Genomic DNA, 23,789 nt, shown 5'->3' with positions numbered 1-23,789 from the left:
GCCCAGTGCTGCAACTTCCTCCTGTAGTGCGTGAGAGGGGCTGTCCACTATGGACGCAAGCTTGGCCAACATCCTCTTCTCCCCCACCTCTCTCAATTGTTGATTTCCCTTCACTGGAACCATGAGGTCTAGGCCAACTCCTGAAAAACAACCCTATAGCATTATATCTCCTCCACCAAACTTTACACTTGGCACAATGCAATCAGGCAGGAAATGTCATGGCATTTGCCAAATCCATCAGACTACCAAATGGAGAAGTGTGATTCGTCACTCCACAGAATCCACTGCTCCTGACTCCAGTGGCGGAGTGCTTTACATCACTTCATCCAATGCTTGGCATTGTACATTTTGATCTTAGGTTTGTGTGTAGCTGCTTGAGCATGGAAGCCCATTTCGGGAAACTTCTGATACACAGTTCTTTTGCTGATGTTGCTTCCAGAGGCACTTTTGAACTCCCTTTGAACTCCACACTCCTTAATGTGTGATTCAACAGAGGATAGGAACTGTGTGCTTCAGCACTCAATGGCCCCAGTCTGTGAGCTTCCATGGTCTACCGCTTCGTGGCTAAGCTTTTGTTACATCTTGGTGCATCCATTGCACAATAATAGCACTTACAATTGGCAGGCAGATCCAGCAGGAGAGAAATTTCACAAACTGACTTGTGGCAGAAGTGCCATCCTATGACAGGCCATGTTTAAAATCACTCAGCTTATCAGTACAGCACACTCTACTGCCAGTAATTGTCTATTCAGATTGCAAGGCAATGTGCTACTGTTATCCACCTGTTGGCAATGGGTGTAGCTGAAACACCTAAACTCAATAACTAGAAGATGTGTCCTAATATTTTTGTCTATATTGTGTAGATCCTGTAGTTAACTGTGTTGGGGATCTCTCAACACCGCCATAACTAAAGATGAGTATGTGTCTGTTTTACTTAAATATATAACCAAGTCAAGGCATTCTAAAACACCATTGATATCATGCTGTGTTTTGAGGTCAAGTGTTTGCTATCAGTGTGTTATCAGCTAGGATCACACCCATAACATAACCACCTGCTGGTGGTTAAGACTGACCTCTCCCATTTCCAGCTTTTTAATCATTCAGCATGATCACATCATACATACAGTAACCGTGGATCGCTGATCATGAATAAAAACTGCTTGGCTTGCCACAGCATGAGTGAACGCATTCACAAGACACATGTCTGTGTATGAACACACATCCATGATGCAGCACGTTTATTTTGAGCAACATTAATGGCTCCAATGAGAGCATTACAGACCAGCTGCCCATGAGCTATAAGCTCAGCCACAGCTCATGTGAGAGGGTCCTGTGATCAGGGTTTATGAGTAGCATGCACAGGACAAAAGAAAAATGATAGGCTTAACAAGTTCATTTGCCTGCAGTTAGCAGGCAAAATGCAATGATGTGCAAATCATTTAAATTGGACCTATATTTAAATGAAAATAGTACAAAGACAACATTTTAAATGTTGAAACTAAAAAATTGTATTTATTTTTGAAAAATATATTCCCATTTTGAATTTGATGGGAGCAACATGCTCCAAAAAAGTTGGGACAGGGGTATTTTTACCACTGTAATACATCACCACTTCTTTAAACAACACTCTGTAAGCTTTTGGGAACTGAGGAGACTAAATGCTATAATTGTGAAAGTGAACTGTTTTCACGTTCTTGCTTGATATAGGATTTCTGCTGCTCAACAGTTCGAGGTCATAATCTGCCAAATGTATTTAGTGGGTTACATGGCTAGGCTGCAGGAAGGCCAGTTTATAAAAACAGTCAGTTTTTATTACAAAGTCATGCTGTTGTAATACCTGCAGAATGTGGTGGGCAGTATCTTGTTGAAATAATCAAGGCCTTCCCTGAGAAATATGTTGCCTGAATGGCAGCATGTGTTGCTCCAAAACCTGCATATATACATCTCTCAGCATTAATGGTGCCTTCACAGATGTGCACTAATGAACCTCAATACATTTAAACTGTGTGCTGATAACAAGCTGGAAGGTCCCACTCATCTTTAGCATGGAAGATGCAGCATCCATGATTTCCAAAAAGAATTTCAAATTTTTATTTGTCCAACCACAGGACACTTTTTCATTTCGCCTCAGGCCATCTTAAATGAGCTCGGGCCCAGAGAAGGTGGCAGTGTTTTTGGATCCTGTTTATATTTGGTTTCTTCTTTGCATGGTAGAGCTTTAACTTGCATTCGTGGATGCAGCAATGAGCTACATTCATAGACAGTGGTTTTCAGAAGTGTTTCTGAGCCCATGCAGTGATTTCCACTATAGAATCATGTTTGTATTTAATGCAGTGCTGCCTGACGGCCTAAAGATCACGGCAAGCCAATACTGGTTTTCAGCCTTGTCCCTTGCATAAAGAGATTTCTCTGGATTCTCTGAATCGTTTAATGATATTATACACTCACCAGCCACTTTATTAGGTACACCTTGCTAGTGAAAGGTTGAACCCCCTTTTTGTCTTCAGAACTGCCTTAATTCTTTGTGGCATACTTTCAACAAGGTGTTGGAAACTACTGCCCATTCTCCTCTGACCTCTCACATCAATAAGGCATTTTCGTCCACACAACTGCTGCTCACTGGATATTTTCTCTTTTTCTGTCACTTAAATCCCCTTTCTTCCCCATTCTGATGCTCGGTTTTCACTTCAGCAAGTTGTCTTGACCACCTCTACATGCCTAAATGCATTGAGTTGCAGCCATGTGATTGGCTGATTAGCTATTTGTGTGAACAAGCAACTGTATATCATAGATGATGAAATCCCCAAGTTCTTTTGCTACTTAATGTCTAGAATTGTTATGCTTGAATTGTTGTACTATTTTCCTGCTCAGCCTTTCACAGAGTGGTGAACATTTCCTCATCCCCATCTTTTCTGAAGGACTTTCAGGGATTTTTAAAAAAATTTCCAGTCATGTTACTCATGAAAATCATTAATGAGCAGTTACAACACACATAAAGCTCAGATCCTGCTGGTTGCTTATCTTACTTTGTGTTCTCCATTAAGCATTAGGGCTGTCAGCCTTATCAGGTGTTCATAGGTCACTTTTGCCCTTTTATTAATGCATCACAATGATGTATTAATGATTTTTAAGGTGTTTATGACCTAATTAATAACTATGAATGAACTAATGCTAAACTATTCATGCAACTTTATGAGGTTGGTTTCATTGTAATGGGGTATCATAATGTTAACATACAATTCTGTTATTTTATATTACAAGAGAAAATTAGCTTTTTCCATGATATGGGCTATTTAATAATATTCAATGTCCTACTGATTCTTTCTGCACACTCTTAAAAATAAAAGGTCCCAAGCATTGTATGGAGAAATACTATAGAAGCAGCATGCTCAAAAAAAGGTCAATGGGTGTTTCTTTAATGGAATTCTCCAGCATTTTTCAACCTAATGTTTATTTGCTGCTTCTGTATTCTCAATTACCACAAGCAGTAATTTTGATGAGTTTCTCTGTACTTAAAAAGATCAGAAACCTGTTGACTCAAAACAAACTTATAATAAAAGCCAACGGGCAGCTTTCTATTATATCATAATGTGTTTTGAGTTAACAGGTTTACTGTACTTTTTCTATTGCTGGAGTATTTCTCTAAAGAACTGCTCACTGAAAGGTTCTTTAGAGAAGCAGACATGATTGTTGTTCTTGGCGTTGCACCAAAGAACCCATTTGTCTTCTTAATTTTTAAGAAAGTATGTGTAGTTTTTTAGAAGGAAAAAAAACCTCTGGCTCTTCACTCCAAAGGATTCTTTTTTTTTGCACTTTAATTAAAAGATGAATGTATATTTTAAGAGGAATTCTATTACATACAAACTCATACAAAATGTCTATATAAACCAGCTGTTGAGCTTTATACAGTGTCATTTACAGTCTGAAGATGTGAAACGCCATGTTCTAGAGAAACTTACTGTCTCAGATTTCTTTAGATTGGTGGTGCTCAAAGAAATGCACAACATGACCAACAAACAGTGGCTATCTGTCATTAGTCATGATCATATTATGTTAATTTTATCACACACCCTCATGATTTGTCTTTTATTATCTATTACTTTTATTCTTCATGTTTGCTACCTCCAACTGTTCAATATTCCAAGTAATCACATGTGATAAAACAATTTCATAACTGATAATCAGGCATGATTATCCAAACTCTACCAAAACACTGTGCTCAGTAAGGCAGCTAGTTTTAAAGCTGAGAATGCAAAGTTGTAATGAAGAGTGAGAGGACAGTATTGTCCTACTTACTGAGCTCTAACTGGTGGCTGGGCTGCAAACAGAGCTACTTCTGTCTCTTTCTCCAACGTATACTCACTTCCCGGCTTGCTTATGAAGCCAAACCTTCATTACGTGTACACAGCACACAGGACCACTTGCATGTCTGGAAATGTGATATATCAGCTAAATTGCTGCAGTGTTTATGTTTGTGTTCATTCCATACATGTTTGACTTTTGGTTCAATTTTATTCAGTACTGATTAAAATGCAGACAGCATTTTTCTTTAACCTCTTAAACCCTAAAGGCCTGTATGTGGGCACACACTTCAATATCTCACAACTACATAACCTTCGTTTGTGTCATCTATACACGTATTTTCAGGCTCTATATGATTTTTAATTCTTGGGTCAAAATTTGAATCAATTGTAGGCATTTTAGGAGTACATATCTTGCTTCTACAGATCTCTAAATATAAACAGATTCACATAGAACATGGTTTGTGTCATGTTCTTGTAGTCTCATAGCAACATCTGTAAATTGTGACAAAGATCCAAGATATTTGTTGAGATTTGACTTTAAGACTGTTTTTGCACCTTTAAGGCTAATGTTTGTGGTTGTACTAGCACCATTTTGAAGCAAATAATCTGCTCACTGTGAATGCTAACCAGGTTAAAGTGTAGTCTCCACACAGTGGAGTTAGTTTTAACGGAGTTGTCAAACTCAGAAGTGCTCATGGGAAACAATATTTTATGCACAGATTCATCCAAACATACTACTGATATCACTAATCATATTTATTTGGATGCATGTATTTTTATGTATTCAAGTTGAAAAGCTTGTTTGGTTCAAACAACATAGAACCACATTGAATTAATTGTTTTGCACAGAGTAGAATTTTAGCAGCTGATACAACTAGCCCTATTATAATTGCCCTCTTGTCCACCCCCCAAATGGTAAGTTCAAATTACTAAATTGCTTACAAATGGTAGGTGTTTACAACTAAGTTTATGTTTTCTTCAGTAGCAGAGATGTATAGGTTGCTTATACACTATTAGAAATAATGGGTCTGTGCAGGTACATTTTTCATTCATTAAGGTACAAACAATGTAAATGTTTCCTCAAAGGTACAACAAAGGTTTTATGGTCCTGTTGTGTATCTTAAATAAGTTTTTCCCAGGTGAAAAAAACATATTTGTGCCTTTTCATAAACAAATGTTTTAATACAGAACAATAAAATAAAAAGCCTGGAGATGAGACAGGGTGTGTGGATTTCAATGGATTATGGTACAATTATGTTCACTGACTAAAGGTATTGAAATGTTCCATTGAGGGTACTGCACCAGTGACAAGAGGGGTACTGCCCCACAGACCGTACTGTATTTTTATTTCTGGGAGTATATAAAAAAACACTATAAAAATCTTTTAACAAAAAACAAAAAAGTGTTAGGGTGTGCCACCTTCTTCTCTAATACACAATTGGTTTGGCTTGATTAAATAAAAGTTCTCAAAAAAATGTACAAAAATTTTAAAAACTATATCAAAACAATCACAACCCCAAAAATAGTGGTTGAAATACTGGAAAAAGTCCAGTCATTTCACTGCATAGCATATAAGCCACTCCTCTTCACTTTACTCTGATAGGAACCACCATGATGCCTAGTTTAGATAACTGACAGTTTCCATAAACAATGGCAAATGAGGGACCTTCAGATGAGACCGAGGGGCACAACAGCGAGTTTTAAAATTCAGTAAACTGTTCTAACCGTAGGGGTGGGCAATTTCACAAAACACAACAATACTTTCACACAGAGGCCGTGTTTTTGTGGTGCCAAATGATTTTTATTCAACATTTTACATACTGCACTGTATTAGATCCAATTAAACAGGACAATTTAAGCTGTTTTTGTGACAAAACATGCAGCTGGTTAATAATTTTAAATAATAACGATATCCACACATGCTCGGAGAAGCATAGTGTTTATCACAACAAGAAAAACAAGATTTATCATGAGAAGGTGAAAATATCATCTTGCCTACCTATATCTTAACCTTAATTTATTTTTCTAGTTTTAACATTGTATGGAAAACCATTAAACCTTTACTGAATAGTAAGGCTAGAATTTAAGGGGTTAAATCCCACTCGGAAGTGCATCCTGTAATCACCTAATCTAGTGTTTCTTTGTCCGGTTTCTGGAGTAGCTCTGATTTGTAGTCTACCCTTTTCCCTGCTCTAACAGTTCAACTCAGAAAGGCCCTGTTAATGAGCTTCTTAATCAGATGTGCTTGTGCCAAATCTTATCTTACAGATATTTTCCTGTTTGACCGGAGTGCCACTGTTAAATACTCTTGAGGGCGTCACAGCTGTGGGGAATGCTGGAACTTAAGAGGAAAAAAACTAAAACGTTTTGCCGTACCCCTTTTAATTGGGGGGAAGAGGGCCCAAGAAAGACTGCATTTGTACAAGGCCCAGAAATTAGGAATTCCCCTGATTTCTTTTGTAAAAGTGTCCTTCTTGTATTAAAGGAGAGCCCAGTGGAGAATAGATGTGTTGTCTGTGTTGCTTACCATGTTCTTGTAAAACTGAACAGAAGAAGCACTTTTCAGCTTTATACGAGTAAAAGTAGCTTTTTCTTCTTCCACAAATAACATGAAGAGGAAAATGAATGAAGAGACTGGATAAAAGTACAAGATAAAAGGCTAGCAAGATTAAAACTAGAAACATTTCAACAAACTTGCATAAAACCAGCCTTGCCCAGAAAGGCAAAAAGGGTTAATTAGGACCAAAAATAATAGACCAGCAAGATAAAAGTAAAACAGCTGTTATGATGGTGACGTACACTGGTTCACAGACATAACAAAGACTCTTGCAACTAAGCACAGTGTTAAAGGTTGAGTTCAGTCAACAAAGATGATGTACATGTGGCGTCCACAACAGTCACTTTCAGGCACGTCCAAGTCCAAGGCCTCAAATAATTTTGAATAATCTCCAAGTCACTTTCCCATCAGGCCACGCCTTCACCATGAACAACCACCCTTTAAACACCATACTGTTCAGAAAGCAGAAGCAATGGAGATGAAACAGAGCACAAACCTATGACTGGCCTCAAAGAAGCACTAAAGAAGTATATACTTAAGTTATTATTATGATTATGAGTATGATTATAATTATATGGATTTAAGCAACTGGCACAGTGGCCAGCATGGATAATCACAAAAAGGACATGTGAGAATCAGAGATTTGGACTGTGAGAATGTCTGTTGTAAATGCCACAATTGCAATACAATTACAACTGAATTGCACTAAAGTGTTGACAGCAGGGAAAATAGTATAACAAGGAAGCTGGAGAGTTTAACTTCCATTCATTACAAACCTAAAACATGAAGATCAGAGCCCTAAAAGTTAGACTAGTTGTATATTCCTTAGTTCTTCAATTAATGTTCAGTACAGCTGTATTTGATGGCAGTGCTCCCCCTAGTGGTGGCACATTTCAGGCGTGGGAGTGGTCTGACTCCATGGCAACCACAAGCTATTCACATCTGAATAGCTCTGTTAGCCAAACCTGGACAAATCTTGAAACATTTTCAGTTTTCAAACCACTGGCTTTAGTTATATAGAACCCATGTAGTCTACAAAACTCAGATCATGTAGATTATTCAACAAATCCGCGCAAAACGCTGCAAGATGACCGAGAGAAAGCGCCCCATAGGACTCGGAGAGGGGGCTCCTCTACATCCCTGGTGAGTAACTTACATTGGCGCCTGGCTTCAGTAACATAAGAGCCCACTTTACATTCCCAAAGCGTGCTTAAGTGACTGTGTTCAGGATCACACCTACAATTTGTATCGTAAAAATGAACAGTGGTTTACACTTTTTTTAAAAAGGCTATTTTTAAATTCATATGCATTCACTATAAGTTTGTTGTGGGCTCAAATAAAGTGGAACAAATGTTAATTAGATGTTGCTGTGACGTTTAAGTGATGTGGCATCATCACTGTGGGACTGGAGCTAAGTATGAAGGCTCAGTGCTTCCAGTCTGAAATGCAGGGCTGCAGTTTCTTCAGGAATCGTGTAATCGCCCGGTCTGCAAGTTTAAAATGGGGGTTTGACAGCGATTTAAAACAGCCAACAGAACTTCAGTGCGATATCCTTGCTAGAAAAAAACAGCACAGACCAGCATTTCTGTGCTGTATTTTGGATGTTGGTATGCTGGTCGACCAGTATGACCAATATAGTTAGCCAGTCATAATAGTCCAGTCATAATAATGAGAACGTTTCCCATAATTATGACTTATTATCTCATAATTATGACTTCCTATCTCTATTATAACTGACCATCATATAATAATGACCTTATATCATAATCATCACTCACTTATTATCGCCCAATTGCGAGCAAATGTTCTCATTATTATGAGACAGTAATTATTATGATATATTAAGTCGTAACTAGGGATGTCCCGATCCGATCTCAAAGATCGGTATCGGGGCCGATCAATGCATTTTTAACTGATAACTGATAATCTATGCCCGATCCTGTGTTTTACGTCAGTGGTCAGTTGGTGTCGGAGCGGAGAGCGCGATTTGTCGCAGGACGCTGCTAGAATGTCTGGCGTGTGGAAATACGGTGTGGATCAAATCAAGTGGAGAACGAAAGCAGTTCAACAGTCACGTGTAATGTATGCGATGCTAGCGTTTCGTGAGGCAGTGGTAACAGGGCTGATACGGCTCCTACAAAGTAAACACTCAGCGGAGTTTACTCGTGTAACTCAGGCAAGGCTGCACCAAAGCCACACACACTAGGCCGCTATCGCAAACACGTTTCTCTGTGCCTCCTGTACGAGTGTGGACAGTGAGCGACTATTTAGTCCAGTCTCAAACGTCATCGATGAGAAGAGGAACCGTATCTGTCGGCTAACACGGCAGAGATGCTATTTTCCTTCACTTCATTTGGAGTGAACACAACTGAATACGAGAAAGGTAAAACTAGCCAGTCCAATAAAAGCACGTGAGAACTGGCCTTCCCAGATAACAAGAAAAAGTACCATGCAGCTTTATTATTTTGATATTTTGCTGTTGCTCCAATAAATGGAAGCGTATATTGTTTTTTTACAGGTTCAAGTTAAGCTGCTACACCACTCAAGTGGAACTGAGATTTCTGATTTTTCATTTTTGTATACTATAATGCTGCACCAGGTGGAATTTTGCTTTTGAATGTTAAGCCATTACAGCACTTTAAAGTGGAATTATAATTATATTACTCATTTTGAGTGTTCTAGTTTTACTACTGCACTAAATGGAATTTATCCAAGCTATTGATGAAGGCATCTTTTAGTTTGTTTACTTATTTTGTAAAAAAAACCAATAACAATAATAAAAATATATAGCTTGGATGCAGATGATGTTTTTCATAATGCACTGCAGAACTATTCAGTTGTGAAGCATACACATTGGATTGATTTGAATCCAACTGTAATGTACTTAAATTGTGCACAGTGCAATAGTATTATCTAGGAAAATATATTGTAAGTATCAGATTGAGACTGGATATCGGAGGTTGGTCAATCCTAAATGACTTGGATCGGGATCAAGGGCAGAAAAAACTTGATCGGGACATCCCTAATTGTAACTATAAGAAACCTTCTAATAATTATCACAAACTAAGTCGTAATTATGAGATTGTATCTCGGCCTTCCATATATACATTTGTTTAGAAATGGCAGCTAATTACATTTACGTTAGTCATTATTTTGAGTTATTAATTCAATATTTCCACCTAGCAGTAGCAGAGGAGAAAGCGTTTTTAGCTCCTCTACCTTATAGGAATAGAATTCATCCTGCATGTCAGTTTTATGCTGTAGGTTCCTACCTTGTCTCTTCTTTTATTCAGGTATAAGGAAAGATTACGTACCAAGTGCCTGAAGGATCCAGTGAGGAAGCAGCAGCTGAGCGGGGCTCTGGATGGCCGAGGTTGGCGCTTTCTGCACCCGGGTCAGGATGATTTTAGAGACGGATACCCGGCGCTCCGGGGCGAGCCCCTCACTCAGCCTCAGCGCAGGACGGGTCCTCCAGTGTTGGGGCTGGTTAACCGGGACCGTCTGGTCACATCACCGAAAAAACGCTTCACCAAAGAGCAGGCCTGCTTCTCCAAATTGAACTGCCTGGGCCATGCCCGGCGCCAGTACGTGGAGGCAGTGGAGCAGAAGCTCAGCGCTCACCCACTCGCCCTGTACCCTCACTTAACGAGCGGCCTGCAGCCTGAGGTAACCGCCATATTACCCACAGGCTATCACAGCTGGCTAACAGGTTTCTCTAAATCTATTTCACAGCACAATACAGCAATAACACATGCTAAATATCTTGCTAGTTCATGGTTAGTGCAATAGTTTGTTGTACTGTGAGCTGTGAGCACTGTGTGCAATCATCAGTCAGTAAAGCTGAACATTAAAACTATATATATATATATATATATATATATATATATATATATATATATATATAACTCAAATCTTAACAGTAATATAATTTAGTATTACAATAACTGATACTATCTGTTATCTGAATTTTTACCCCTAAAATGAGCGTATATGATATATTGAGTTTTCATATCTTATTTAAGTTGTTTACTCTTTCTAAAACATCATTTTTGTACACATTTTGTACAAAACAATGCAGGCTAATCTTTAACTGTGCCACGTTACTGATTCACCAGTGCGTCGTTTTATATTGTAGGTCATATCACAATATGATGCAATATAGTCGTAAAGCTAGTACTTTGTCCATATGTGCCCAAAATATCTAAAAAAATTATAAACCACACTAACAGAAATTCACACACAACAATATCATACACCAAACATCACAACCAGAGGTAACATTATGTAACACTCCACAACCCCTAAAGGCCCAAGAACAATAGCATTTGTCCTTCTGAGCCTCCTGCTGTTAGAGCAGTTTACTTGGAATTGTAGGCATGGTTGTATATTTTAGGTCTAAAGTAATGCATTCCAGAAAGCCTTCCTGACAGCAGTAAATAAAATGCATAACGTGCTGAATTCAGATGAATGCTCTTATAATGGGCTGAACCTTTTACTTACACACATTTGTGAGATCCTGCTGGTGTGGGTTTCCTCCTTTTCAAAGACGCACTCAAAAGCCACTTGTGTGTCTCTTGTGGACAGTCCTCAGACTAGAAAACAAGGCTTTATAATGAGGTGCACATTGCAAACTAATCACTAAACCAGTTCACAGAGAACATATATGTTTATGGCTGATTTTTTAAATAATCAATTTTAATCCATTTTATTGATTAAAGTAATCAATTTTAATTAGCCCTTCTATAGTGTTGGGGTCTGTGGGACCCATTTTCAATGTTTACCAAAATAAAAAATGATGCGATTTATTATTATTTCAACCCCAGATTCCTTGGCTCATTTTCTGTGAAGAATATATAAAATAACACATTTTAACCGGCATCACACTGTAAACCCCATTCACATTTATATTACACATGTGGAGTTGGGGTGAACCCACAGGAATAAAGGTGTAGAGGTGCTGTGGCCCTTCACTCTGTTCTCTTCATACATGGCCTGCTGTTAGTGTGTGTACCTGTGTGTTTTTATTTGCGTGTATGTGTGTTTGTTTGAGGGTGGACAATATGGACAGGCTGCTGACTGGCTGCAGCTGCTAAAAGAGAACCCTACGCTCACCACTTGTGATAGTTTAAACATCTGGTGTTTTTAAATAAATTGTTGTGGGTGTTTTTGAAAGAAAAACAATAATGCAGTGTGTCCACCTGAGTACTGAGTAAAAAAAACATGAAAACCACTCAAGGGTTAAGTATTCATGACAGCCCTAAAATGATTAACTGCCAATTGTCTCTGATGAGTGAAAGGACAAACTCTGGCGTTTAACTGATTAGTGTGGATATGAAGTGTCAAGCCATTAATTGCATAAAACTTGCCAAGACACATTCTAAACCCCGGCCTCATCCATATTTGCAATGACAAAAGAACAAACATTTTCCACAATTGATTTGTTCCCAGATGTACCAGAAGTGGTAGAATAATGACATTGAGGAACAGTTTTCATGACCTGGAATTCCTCAAACCATCCATAAAAATAGTTTAAAGGACAGGGTTAAAATTTATTTGCTAAACAGTTCTGGCTGGCACTGCTCAGTACGAAGGGTCAAATGGGTAACCCAAAGTACCTTCTCTTCCATTTCCTTTACACAGCTGATTAATGAAATACTGTCTGTTCTGGACCCGGAGATACATGTCAAAAGGGAGTCAGACCATTCCTGTTTTGGGAATGAAGAGGAATGTAGTGAAGAGACTGGGAGGAAATGTGAAGGCCCAACCCAAAAGCCTTCAAAGGAGAAGACAACCAAAACATCTGCAGGCACAAAGTAAGATAAAATGCTAAAGATTTCTGATAACAGTTAATATGGGCTGATTTAATTTCATATGGTAAATAATTCAACAGACCTGAGCAGCCTTGAGTAGTAACACATTTTAAAGGCCTTGCATAACGCCCTGTTTGCAATATTGAAAAGGCATGAAAAAAATTGTATCATGAGCCTCCACAGTAGGGGCGCATACTCCAAACACCTTTTGTAAGCTTTAAGTTGAATCCGCTACAGTGACCAAACTTAAATATGGCATATTTCTGCTTGTCACTTGTCAGGGTTTACAGTGCAGTTGTCTCTGACTTCAGATGTCGCACTTACTTTAGATGGATTTTATAGTGTTTATTGAAACAGGCAATATATTTTTCGTTTTCAAAAAATCTGCCAAAAATATCAGCCAAAAGAAAGGGCCATCAGCCAATCTGACTGTAAAGACATCATAGTCAGGCATAAAAAGGAATCTCTACAAGTCTCCTCAACTCAAAACAGACCATGTCTTGCAGGGACATGTGGTTTTAATAAAATTGTGTGTTGAGGCACAACTCTGTATTAACTGAATTTGCTAAAAAGCAGAAAGTGATGTGCTGTTTTTTACTTTTGACTGTAGTTTTGACAACATTCTGTCTTACCATGCTGAGTTGCTGATGTTGATCTAGTGTTTATTCTCTCTTATACTCACACCTGACAGCCATGCTGGCTGCTGAGCTCGGTTTTACACATTACACATTTTTATAGTTTGGGGTTTTTTTTAAGTACCATCCTAGTGCCATTTGAATTTCCCTCTTTCATATGATGTAAAATGCTTTTCAGTAATAAAACCGTAGATCCTTAATACTGGCCTTGTTTGTCAGTCAAACAGTATATCAGTCAGGCGCCATTAGATAATCCATGAGTCTGAAAAACCTCTATGACATCCACACGATTTCATATGTACTATACTTATTCTGCAGTCTGTAAAGTTTGCTACTGGGTCTTGTTATTCTAATATACTCTGTGTGACATGAATGTGTTATTATATCCAAAGACCTCTGATGGAGGGAGTGAAAGACTCCGATTCTAGGAATCCTTATAAATGGCAGGAAACTAAGGAGACCCATGCCAAAGAGGACCAGATGGTGAGCGACAAATTCCTGCACTCCCCCTCTCAAGATGAAGACATCAAGAAAGTGACCAAGCTCTTCTGTGACTGGGTCACTTCGCTGGTCAGTTTTGCATCACGACAAAAAAACTGCCATATTCAAGACCATAATTTCTAAAAGTTGCTCTAAGGTTGTTAGCAAGATAATATGTAAGCTTTCATCTGTGACTATATGGCTTAACATTTCAGGGTGGGGAGACCAATAGTTTGACAGAGTCCACTATTCTGAGCCTGTTCTTCAATGGCTATGAGAAGAAACCTGCTTTAATGTTCCCTATTCAAGTGCTGGGACCCAACCAAATACCAGAGGAGCTTCACAACACTGTAGAATATGCAACGTGCAAAGATTACTCACATAGTGCACAGCTGAAGGTAAAAACAAGAGTTACACAGTAAAAAAAACTATTACACTGTTTTAACATTGATTTTTACTGAAGAACGATGCATAAGGATTTGTGTTTTAAAAATGAAATGCTGATTTCATGTCAGAATTGAATACAAATCGCCTTTGAATGTATTGAAAGCAACTATATTGCTTTCACACCAGTGAAACTTGTGAACTTGTGGGTTCCTCTTTTATTGTCACTATGGAAAACTGTCATATGTATGTTGTAATTCACGTCTATGGCCAGAAGTATATGGATACCTAACCATCACACCATATGAACTTGTTGGACATTCCAAAATCTGGGCCATTAATATGGAATAGGCCCTTCTTTGCAGCTACAACAGCCTCCACTCTTCTAGGACGGCTTTCCACAACATTTTGGAATATATCGGTGTTAACTTGTGGCCCTTTCAGTCAAAAAGGCTATTTGTGAGGTCAGCAAATGATTGGATAAGAAGGCCTGGCTTGAAGTCGTTGTTCCGTTTCATCTCAAAGGTGATCTGTGGGGTTGAGGTCAAGACTCTGCGTAGGCTGCTGGAGTTCCTCTACACCAAACTTGTCAAACCACATCTATATGGAGCTCACTTTGTGCACAGGGGTACAGTCATGTTGGAGCTTCCTCAAATTGTTGCCTCAAATTCAGAAGCATATAACTGTCTAAATGCCTTTGAATGCTGTAGCATTAACTTTACCCTTTATTGGAACTAAGGGGTCTAGCCTAAACCCTGAAAAACAGCCACCAAACTCAAATTTGTCCGTCAGAAGTGCTAGCGAAGCATGACTTATCACACATATATACTGCTCCAGTGTCCACTCCAGTTGACTCTTGGCATTGCGCATGGTGATCCTATGTGACCTTCATTATGTGTAGCTGCTCAGCCATGGGAACTCATTTTGTTAAGCTCCCCATGCACAGTTCTTGTGCTGATGTTGCTTCCTGAGTTGCAGTACTGAGTGATTCAACAGAAGACTTTAAGTCACACACTTCAGCACTTGTTGACCCTGCTCTGTGAGCAATATACTCTGTTAACACTGTCAGCTGTTATTGCTCTGAGACGCTTGCATTTCTTGATAACAGCACTTGATCAGGGCAGATCTACCAGGGCTACCTGTATGGGCATGTGCTTGATTTTATAGACGTTATAAAAGGGTATGCCTTAAACACTTGAACTAGGAAGGGGGTACACATACTTTTGGCCATATAGTGAACCCAGGCCTACATTATTACATACTGAGTGAGATTGTGGACTAGAAAATAATACAATTATGACTATAATGTTATTGACTTTAACATATGTAATACATTTTTTCATTTCAGTGTAAATAAGAGACGGTTTATTGCCATCAATCGGTATCAGTATCAGCCTGATATCAGCAGAATGGATTGGAGATCTGAGGGGAAAAAAGAACAAATCCTATCTAAACCTGTAAAAAAAAATCTATCCTGCAATAACACACACTCACATTGTGTGAAGTGATGCTGTTAGTTGTGAATTTCTTTCTTTGTGGTAGGGTGTTTAAAGTGGTGTAGTTAGAGTACTTTAAGCTCTGCTTTTAGATAGTCATCTTAAGAGAAGTGCTTTAATTTAAAAAGGTGCAGTATTTTTTGAAGAAAAAAATAAACCTTAGCAGCCAACACTCGGTAGTAATTGCCCATCTTTAGTATGAAAACATGAATAAAATTAAGAATATTTAGTTGGACATTACTCGTCTTATTTAAGTCTGTTCTGAAGCATGTTGTCAGCTAGCTAAGTAGGCTTGATAGCTTAGTACTCTGATCAACTTTGCTTACAGTATAATGACTATGTGTGCTTTAGTGAGACCTGACAGGAATTGGGCCACCAATTGATTGCAAATTGTAGTATTTAAAACTGCTCAATATGACTGTCTGCAGTGGAGGAAAATGTTCTTGATGCAGCTTCCTCATGACCCACTCTTCTCTACACTGAAATCCACCAGTGAGTTGTGACCCAGTTTGAAAACCATTAGTTTAAAGCACCAGAGTCAATAAAAAAAAAATCTAATGTTAGCCAATAAGCTAACTACCTACTGACCAGTATCACAGTAAAAAAAACATGATTTAAAATTTGCAGCCCTTGTAAGATGTAACAAGCCAATAACATAAAAATTAAATTCAAGCTTGTGTGTGTTGAACAGTACAGCATAGTATTAGTTTTTAATAATCCATTGTTATTGGGATTTTTAGGTTCATGGCTGCATATTCTTTCTTGGTGTTTTCATCGATTGCTGTTATGACTTTTTGATTACAGGGTGTTCAATAATTGTGGATTACTATAGATTGGCCAGTTTTTTCCCCTCAAAACACTAGGTCTGTACACCCAATGTAAAGACCACATATGGCACATGGTATTTAGATTCAAAAACATGGAAGAAGCAGCCTGCTAACAAGCCACTAAGAGACCCTTCTGTGTCCAAGGACCTGGAGCAAGGGCAGCAGCTCACAGAGAAGGTGGGACAAATCAGTGCTCATATATAGCCAGCTCTGATAAAAGCAGATAAGCTAATAATGTGAAACAGGGCCAGCCAAGTCCATTTACTAACTGTGACATATATTCATATTTCTCTACTGGGCAGGATGAACAACTAAAGCAGATTCATGGAACCCAAGCCTTCAGGCAGTTTATCATCAGTAAGGGACTGAGAATGCCCAGGGTAAGACTCTGTTGGTTCTAGGAACATGAAAAATGAATTAATTCCCATATTTGAATGCAGCTGACATTTACTCGCATACTTTCTTGCAGTTTATCAGCTCACTCTTCTTGGAGGAGGAGCAGGAGAACAGGACCACAGGGACGGACACAATAGCCTCAGATTCGGTGCACAAGGGGACAGCCATGCTTTAAATACATCTCAGCCCTTATTCCTGTGTGGTACAGCTGAGCTGTACTCTAAATTAAGACTTATTAAAGGACAACTGCAACTACTCAAGTTTCGATGAGTTGACAGTGGCAAATGCTCATGCTTCTGATTTGCACAGTATGTTAACAAATGAAATGGGAAAGTGTCTTTTTTTTTAATACTCATTAAAGGCAGTCTAAATGAAGGAACAAAAAACCTTCTGTTCTGTATGCAGGTGATGGCATTTTCTGTGTTCTTGTCCTTTTAAGCTTAGAAATTCCACATCCAAATATGTTAAAAACCCTTTATTAGCAACACTGTCATACTTGGTCCAGAGGCTTATCTATTCAGAGGTTCCTTTCTGTCTTTGACTCTCCTCATTCTTTTCTCCTGGGTTTTTATCATGGAGGCCATTTCTGCAAAATTGCCAAAAAAAAAAAAAACAATATGGGAATAAATATAAAGCATTTCTGTGTCTTTTAACTACCAGTAAAATTGCAAACTGTTTGTATTTTCAGCCATATTCCTACCTTGATTTTTTATTTGAAGATCCTCCACATGGTTCTGGAGATTGCTCAGCTTGCTCTGCAGCTCCTTGCATGTCTGTGCTGTTATATCATCTTGGTTATTGGCAGCTGTTTGTATAAGAAAAAAATTCAAAATGTTTGAATATAGTGAACACACTATAATGTCAATGTCACTATAAAGATATGTTAATATGGTATTTAATGTAATAATAATTATTAATGTATTTCAAAGCAGTCAGTTCCTTCTGTTAGATAAGACTACAAAGAATAATCAATAACAATCTCCAATATGAAAACACAATACGCATTGGTTTTCACTGTTCATGTGTCGTTTACTAAAATAATAATAATTGTCCATTTTGGAAGATATGGGTTCTACTGTTCGTTGCGCAGGCTGAACTTTTAATGATCATAAACACAAAGGTAGGAGGTGATTTCAGATCTGAACAGGGTCCAAGGTGTCTTGGAGATGCATTGTGATCCAGTCACTATGAAGGTGGTCAGGGATGTTAATGACTGCGTAACATTCATAGTGAGAAAGCTAAAGTGACCTGATTCCCAGCAACAAGGAAGGACCACGTAATGAAACCCTGAGCCCGAGTAATTGAATGAAACTTCCTTTCATATCTGGTAGCACATACTACAGAGCTCTATGGATATATTAGAGCATCACTATTAGTACATGCAAATCTAAATCGAAGAACCGTGTGCTTGAACAAAGACCTATGACATTTCTGTCTGACAACAAACAAAATGCAAAGTATAAACTATAAGTCTCAATGTCCACTGTCAGATCTCTGAAGATTGATGTTAATAACAAGTGTGAACAAGGCCACAGAATTAGTCAATTAATAGTCAACAGGTGCACTGAGCACAGAAATAATCATCTTTGGTAGAAAGTTACAGCTCACATATACAGGCAGTACTGGTGGGGCTTTCCTCCTTCAGGCCGTCATAGAGGCAAGTGGGGAGGTCAGAGGTTAAGAGGGAGTGGACTGGAGATTTCCGTCCCAGGGCTGCCACACAAGATGCAGATCTGTAGCACGGCTGCGCTGCTCTCAGTCCTGGATCTTCATCTGACAAATCAGAAACCAACACCGGAAATCTGAACTACAATTAAAATGAACATCCCTCTGAACTGTATTCAAAACTGACAGTGAAGTTAGCTATACACCCTTACACTGATCCAATGACTGCAATGGCTTATGTCACGTGTGCTAAGAACAACATTCATTAGTTACAGTGGTTATGCACAGAAGAGCAAGTGCAAGGACTCACTGTTAGCTGAAAAATCACTGTTCACATCCAGTTTCTGGAGGTCAGTGGTTCGGAGGAGACCCTTCTCACTGCATTGCAGCAAAACATGCAAGACAAGCCACATGCATTAGCTGCAGTTCAAAGCATTCACATTCATATTATGCAAAACAGAGGGGAAGGAGGTTAAAACCACAACCGGGAAGTGTTGTAATACGTTAAGGTGTTACAATATACGGTTTCACACAGAAATGTGTTTCACATAAGCATGCTCAAAGCAAAAACTGTAGAAAGAGACATACATGTATGAGGGAATGAGCAATAAACCTTTGGCAATCTTAAGCTCAATATCCTCTCACTTTCAACTGTCACTATGCTTAAATCAGGCTTCTGGCATCATCCGTGTCTTTAGTTACTTCACATCTGCATCAAAAAGGTCTTTTAAGCAGAAACGTAAGAGTTATTAAAATAGCAGAGCAGGCACAAATTGCAATGGAATGTGCAGTGTAATAAACCATAAGAGGCTACATCATACTGTGGGTAAGGGGTATTGTTAGGCATGAGTTGTTTAAGGGGGTTTATGGCTTAGGACTTATTCTTTTTGTCTTGAATTTGGTTGTGGACAGTTCCCACACCCTAGGTATGACCAACGCTGCCAAGCCGGGAAGATGAAGGGTAGCACAAGAAGCCAGCCATATTTTTCCAAACTGAGGATAATTTAACAGCATTGGACAGCTCAATGACAGTTAACTGAGTTACAAGTTACAACTGTATAAAAATATATGTTTTCTATTAATTTCCTGCAAACCATGGCAAAACGGTGGTATTCCCACATACAAACATAACTGAACTTTTACACATGCTGGGTAATGCAACACTGTAGCTAGCTTAGATGAGATTACTGCAGAAACACAACTGTTCAACTATGGTGGTTAAATGCACTCAGTGCAACAAGCAGATATCATGCCTGTACAAGGAGTCGCCTATATAACAGTACACATTTTAGTACATCAATAGCACCAAGTTTGGAAAAACAAGTAAAGTCTCAGCTCTCCAATATCAGGTGAAACAGGCCATTTTAAAATGGCCTCAGGCAAAATGATGTTCTTGAGAAATTCAAAGAACTTTGTTGTTTTTGTTATTTTTCTTGCGGTTGTTGTTCTTATTGCTATCCATATAAAAGAAACTTTTGGATAAAAATAAGGAAAAAAAAATACTTAGTGCCACTATGCTTAGATGGCTGTCACTTGGGAATCCTTAAGGGTTATTTATTACACAAAACATATAGACAAAATATATCACAACAGACACCAAAGCTCAAAGTAAACAGTAAACAAATCTTATGCCAAGCAAGGCAGTTCATTAACGGTAAGCTATGGTTGCTCAGCAACATAATGTCAGAAACACAATGGTTTTAACAATGGCTGCTTTAAAAACAAATTCACTTAATGCTGAGATTCAGTTAAGACTGAACTGCAGCCAATGAAGACAATTTAATTGAAGTAGACAATGAATGAACCCTCTTTTCTGGCAATGTGAACATCCCTTTCTTTTCACTCTTCCCTTATCATGATTGCTTAATGAAAGGTCTCCATGATAGCTGATATCTGAGACTATTCTCTTACTTTCTGGTTGCGTGGATTTCCTCAGACCTTGTCTTTGCACGAGGGCCCTGCTCATCATTGATTACACTGTGCAGCTCCTTTACCAGGCGTCGCCGCTCCAGTGTGGGGCTAGGCCTCTGGCTACCAGAGTTTAACTGGACACAACCCAGACAAAACATGTTTAGACCATTCAATTAGATAAAACCATTAATATTTTAATTTTTTTTTTTTTTTAATTGTGTACCTCTCTTTGGCTGGAGGAGTTAGTCTGAAGGGTGGGCAGCTGTTCTGGCACTGCAGGGCTGGTAAAGGGGGACCTATGTATGTTGCCTGTGGCTCGTAAGTTTTGGCCTTGCAGCTCCTACACAAGATATACAAAGCAAAATTGTACAAGCAAATACAGTGTGTTTATTTAAGGGAATGATCAATCACTGTTAGTATAGTTGGATGGATCAGTTGAAAGCATACCTTCACCTCTAGAGTGTACTGGAGCTTCAGTCTCATGATCTCTTGCTCTTGCTTCTGAATGTACTCTTGGCACTCTGCAAAGCTGTCTGACATCTGGAAGAAATAAAGCATAACAGTCAAACTACACAGTATATCAAACCTGTGCTTCACATGTACTGCAATACACTTTCATCTAAACTGCAGATCACTAACTGGAATGTAAGAAAACCTTGTGCAGGGCAGTGTCCAGTCGCTCAGCTTTGCTCTTCAGGAGTTTCTCATTTGTACGCAGAGTGTCCACCTCAGTCTCCAGCCTCCTCCTGCTCTCCATCTCAAAACGCAGCTCCTGCATACGACGCTTGCTCTCCATCACCTGGTACCGCTTCTCCTGAATGTCCACATGTACAAATACACTCAGCATGATTAAAGCTCTAACAGTAATGTGTAATCAGGACTAAAATCTTGGCTCAATGTATTTCAAACCCTAATACAGCCTGAGAATATTCTGCCTGAGACCCAGAGGACCAAGCTCTGATCCCAAATGTTGCCCTGTACATTGTAGTGACAATGAAATGTGTCATTAGTTCACTGCAAAGAAAACTGAAATTAATAGCTGACAGTCTATTAAAGCAATTTACGAACCTGATAGCGTCTGATGTTAATAATCAATTCCATTCAGATTTTGACAAATATTTCAAGCTATAGTTGCTGTGTTAGAAATTTGGAAATGTTTAGTTCTAAAATCTGACTGACTAAGCCACATCCAGAGCTGTTCTAAAGTATTCAACATAGTCACATGACTATGTACTACTAAATTGTGTTAATGCATCTTTTAAGTTATTAAAAACTTCATGCTGTATCTAACAACATGCCTTGACTGTGAAGTCACTAAAACACATTGCTTAATAGCATTTTACACTAAACATGAATTTACTCCCATTTCTAAAAGAAAAGGTTAAAGGAGTGTTTGAGTTTTCTTGATCGATGAAGCTGTTGATAAATAGCTTTACCTGAGCAAGTTTCTCTGTGGTCTCCTCCAACATCTGTACACGGCTCTGGAGAAAATCAATCTGCTCTCGCTTTGCTGTGATCTGCTTCTGCATGGCCAAGGCTACCTTCAACCCTGTAGCACCAACCACTTATAATCAAATATATTATCACATATCACATCTGCACAGGAGCATCATCAAAAACCATTTGCTGTTCAAAATTTTGAGATCACTAGTTTACATTCCATTCCAATTTAAAATAACATTTGTAATGAAAAGTTATATTACTGTAACAATTTGAGTGAAAAGTAGGCCTTAATACAGTCAGTTTCACAAAGCTGCTGCTATTTCAATAGTGATCTAGAAAGAGTGCAGAATTCTGAATATTTCATCTTCATTTTGTCATAATTTTTGGTGATTTTTTTTTAGCATTCTAAAACATTCTGTTGTTTATTTCCATAATTTCCATAAAAAAACATCAATGTTGTGGTCAGGCCTTTGGCCTCCACTGTGTATTTATTATTTGCACAGTAGAGACTGTACTTTTACAGACTGGGTGTTTTTTTTTTTATTTTTGGTAAACTTGTAGCACTTCAGCAAACTTGTGTCTGATGTTTATACTGTAAACAACTTTCAGAATGAGTTATCCTCTGCTGGCTGCTTCACATGACCCGTAGAGAGAAAGGCAGGCTACATTTTTAAGTTATTGTCAGCATGTCAAAGGATGCTTTGTGCAGTGTCTCGATGTACTGAAACTTGTGTCATGTGAGATCACATTGTTCTCGTTCTCCTTGCATGCCCCTACATAGCAGAGAATAGCGCCAAAACAATGTAACAAACAGCTTTATAGGAATCTGACTACAGTGGTTACTGTAGCCAATACAAACACAATGCTCTCTAATGCATTTATCCACACACAATGTATTGCTGTTTTTTTAACAGTATCGCACCATGATGACGTGGGACCAAACCAGCAAATGAACAAATGAGGGAGTCATTTTACATAGTCACACGATGGAAAAGTACACGGTGGAATAATAGGAGGAAGTTAGCATGCTAAGATACTCCAAAACTAGCATCCCAGTATGTAGCCTTCCTGCCATTATCCACAACCCAGGGATAATACAGGGAAGGCCACACATGAAGATACTCCTTAAAAGAGATTAAATGAATCCAGAGGGTCAAAGTGTGTGGTCTTCCACCTATTATTCTAAACTGAAACATTCTGCTTTACTGTTCGACTAAAAAGACAGCTTTTTATTAAAAGACCCTGACTTTAAACATGAGATGTGTTCTTACAGGAGATGGGGAGGCATTTGCATGTGTATGCATTTACACTTCCCATTCCTTTCTTCCCACGGCTTTGAAAGGTCTACAATGACAATGGGTCCTGTGAGGTTACTGAGTGCAAGTATGGAAGTTCATCAAATTAAGTAATCACACAGTTCAAGCACATAAATGCTAACTAGCACGCTAAATGGTTTTCATTCGTTGTTAGCAGGGCAGACAGATAATAAAATTTGCACAGTATATGAAAATTTCCAAAATTAAGGATGTGTGGCCAAAATCACAGAAACATGTTTATTGCAAAAGTTTGGTTATGTTTTGTTGATTTCACAAGTGAAAATGAGTCTAAAAATAAGAAGAAATTGCAAGTTGTAATGCACACTGTCCATTCATTTGAGTTTAACGTACTGAAGAAACAGAAAGAAAAAAAATAAATTATATAATAATTTAATAATAATAATATATATATATATATATACACACACACACACATATACATATATATATATATATATATATACACACACATATACACACACACACATTATATATATATATATATATATATATATATATATATAAAAACAATTAACAATTAACTGTGCACTAAAAAGTGAAAAAG

At 38.3% G+C, this 23,789-nt stretch overlaps 2 protein-coding genes across 3 annotated transcripts in view; one reads left to right on the top strand and one right to left on the bottom strand.

Moving 5' to 3' along the window:
• Positions 1–7,789: 7,789 nt before the first annotated feature.
• zgc:158260 (uncharacterized protein LOC571389 homolog) lies at positions 7,790–17,528 on the top strand. The gene is made up of 8 exons (XM_017691068.2): positions 7,790–8,004; positions 10,155–10,527; positions 12,502–12,674; positions 13,699–13,876; positions 14,002–14,184; positions 16,530–16,670; positions 16,796–16,873; positions 16,963–17,528. The coding sequence occupies exons 1-8, from the start codon at positions 7,949–7,951 to the stop codon at positions 17,062–17,064; spliced, it is 1,284 nt and encodes a 427-aa protein (XP_017546557.2). The 5' UTR covers positions 7,790–7,948; the 3' UTR covers positions 17,065–17,528.
• The window catches only part of LOC108423634 (coiled-coil domain-containing protein 158), a 19,166-nt gene continuing 12,726 nt past the window's right edge, over positions 17,350–23,789 (bottom strand). The window contains exons 15-23 of one of the 2 annotated variants that reach the window (XM_017691066.2): positions 21,902–22,014; positions 21,121–21,279; positions 20,913–21,005; positions 20,689–20,805; positions 20,466–20,599; positions 18,865–18,932; positions 18,498–18,662; positions 17,590–17,694; positions 17,350–17,475 (exon numbers count right to left, since the gene is read on the bottom strand). In XM_017691066.2, the coding sequence (XP_017546555.2) occupies positions 17,399–17,475; positions 17,590–17,694; positions 18,498–18,662; positions 18,865–18,932; positions 20,466–20,599; positions 20,689–20,805; positions 20,913–21,005; positions 21,121–21,279; positions 21,902–22,014 (1,031 nt within the window). In that variant the 3' untranslated portion in view covers positions 17,350–17,398. Of the gene's footprint in view, positions 17,476–17,589; positions 17,695–18,497; positions 18,663–18,864; positions 18,933–20,465; positions 20,600–20,688; positions 20,806–20,912; positions 21,006–21,120; positions 21,280–21,901; positions 22,015–23,789 lie in introns of those variants that run through there. The other variant, XM_017691067.2, reaches the window with a different exon arrangement.

Source organism: Pygocentrus nattereri, chromosome 20, assembly GCF_015220715.1.
Source record: "Pygocentrus nattereri isolate fPygNat1 chromosome 20, fPygNat1.pri, whole genome shotgun sequence".
NCBI lineage: Eukaryota > Metazoa > Chordata > Actinopteri > Characiformes > Serrasalmidae > Pygocentrus > Pygocentrus nattereri.
The sequence above is the reverse complement of the archived record's forward strand: the minus strand, read 5'-3'. Positions and strand labels throughout refer to the sequence as shown.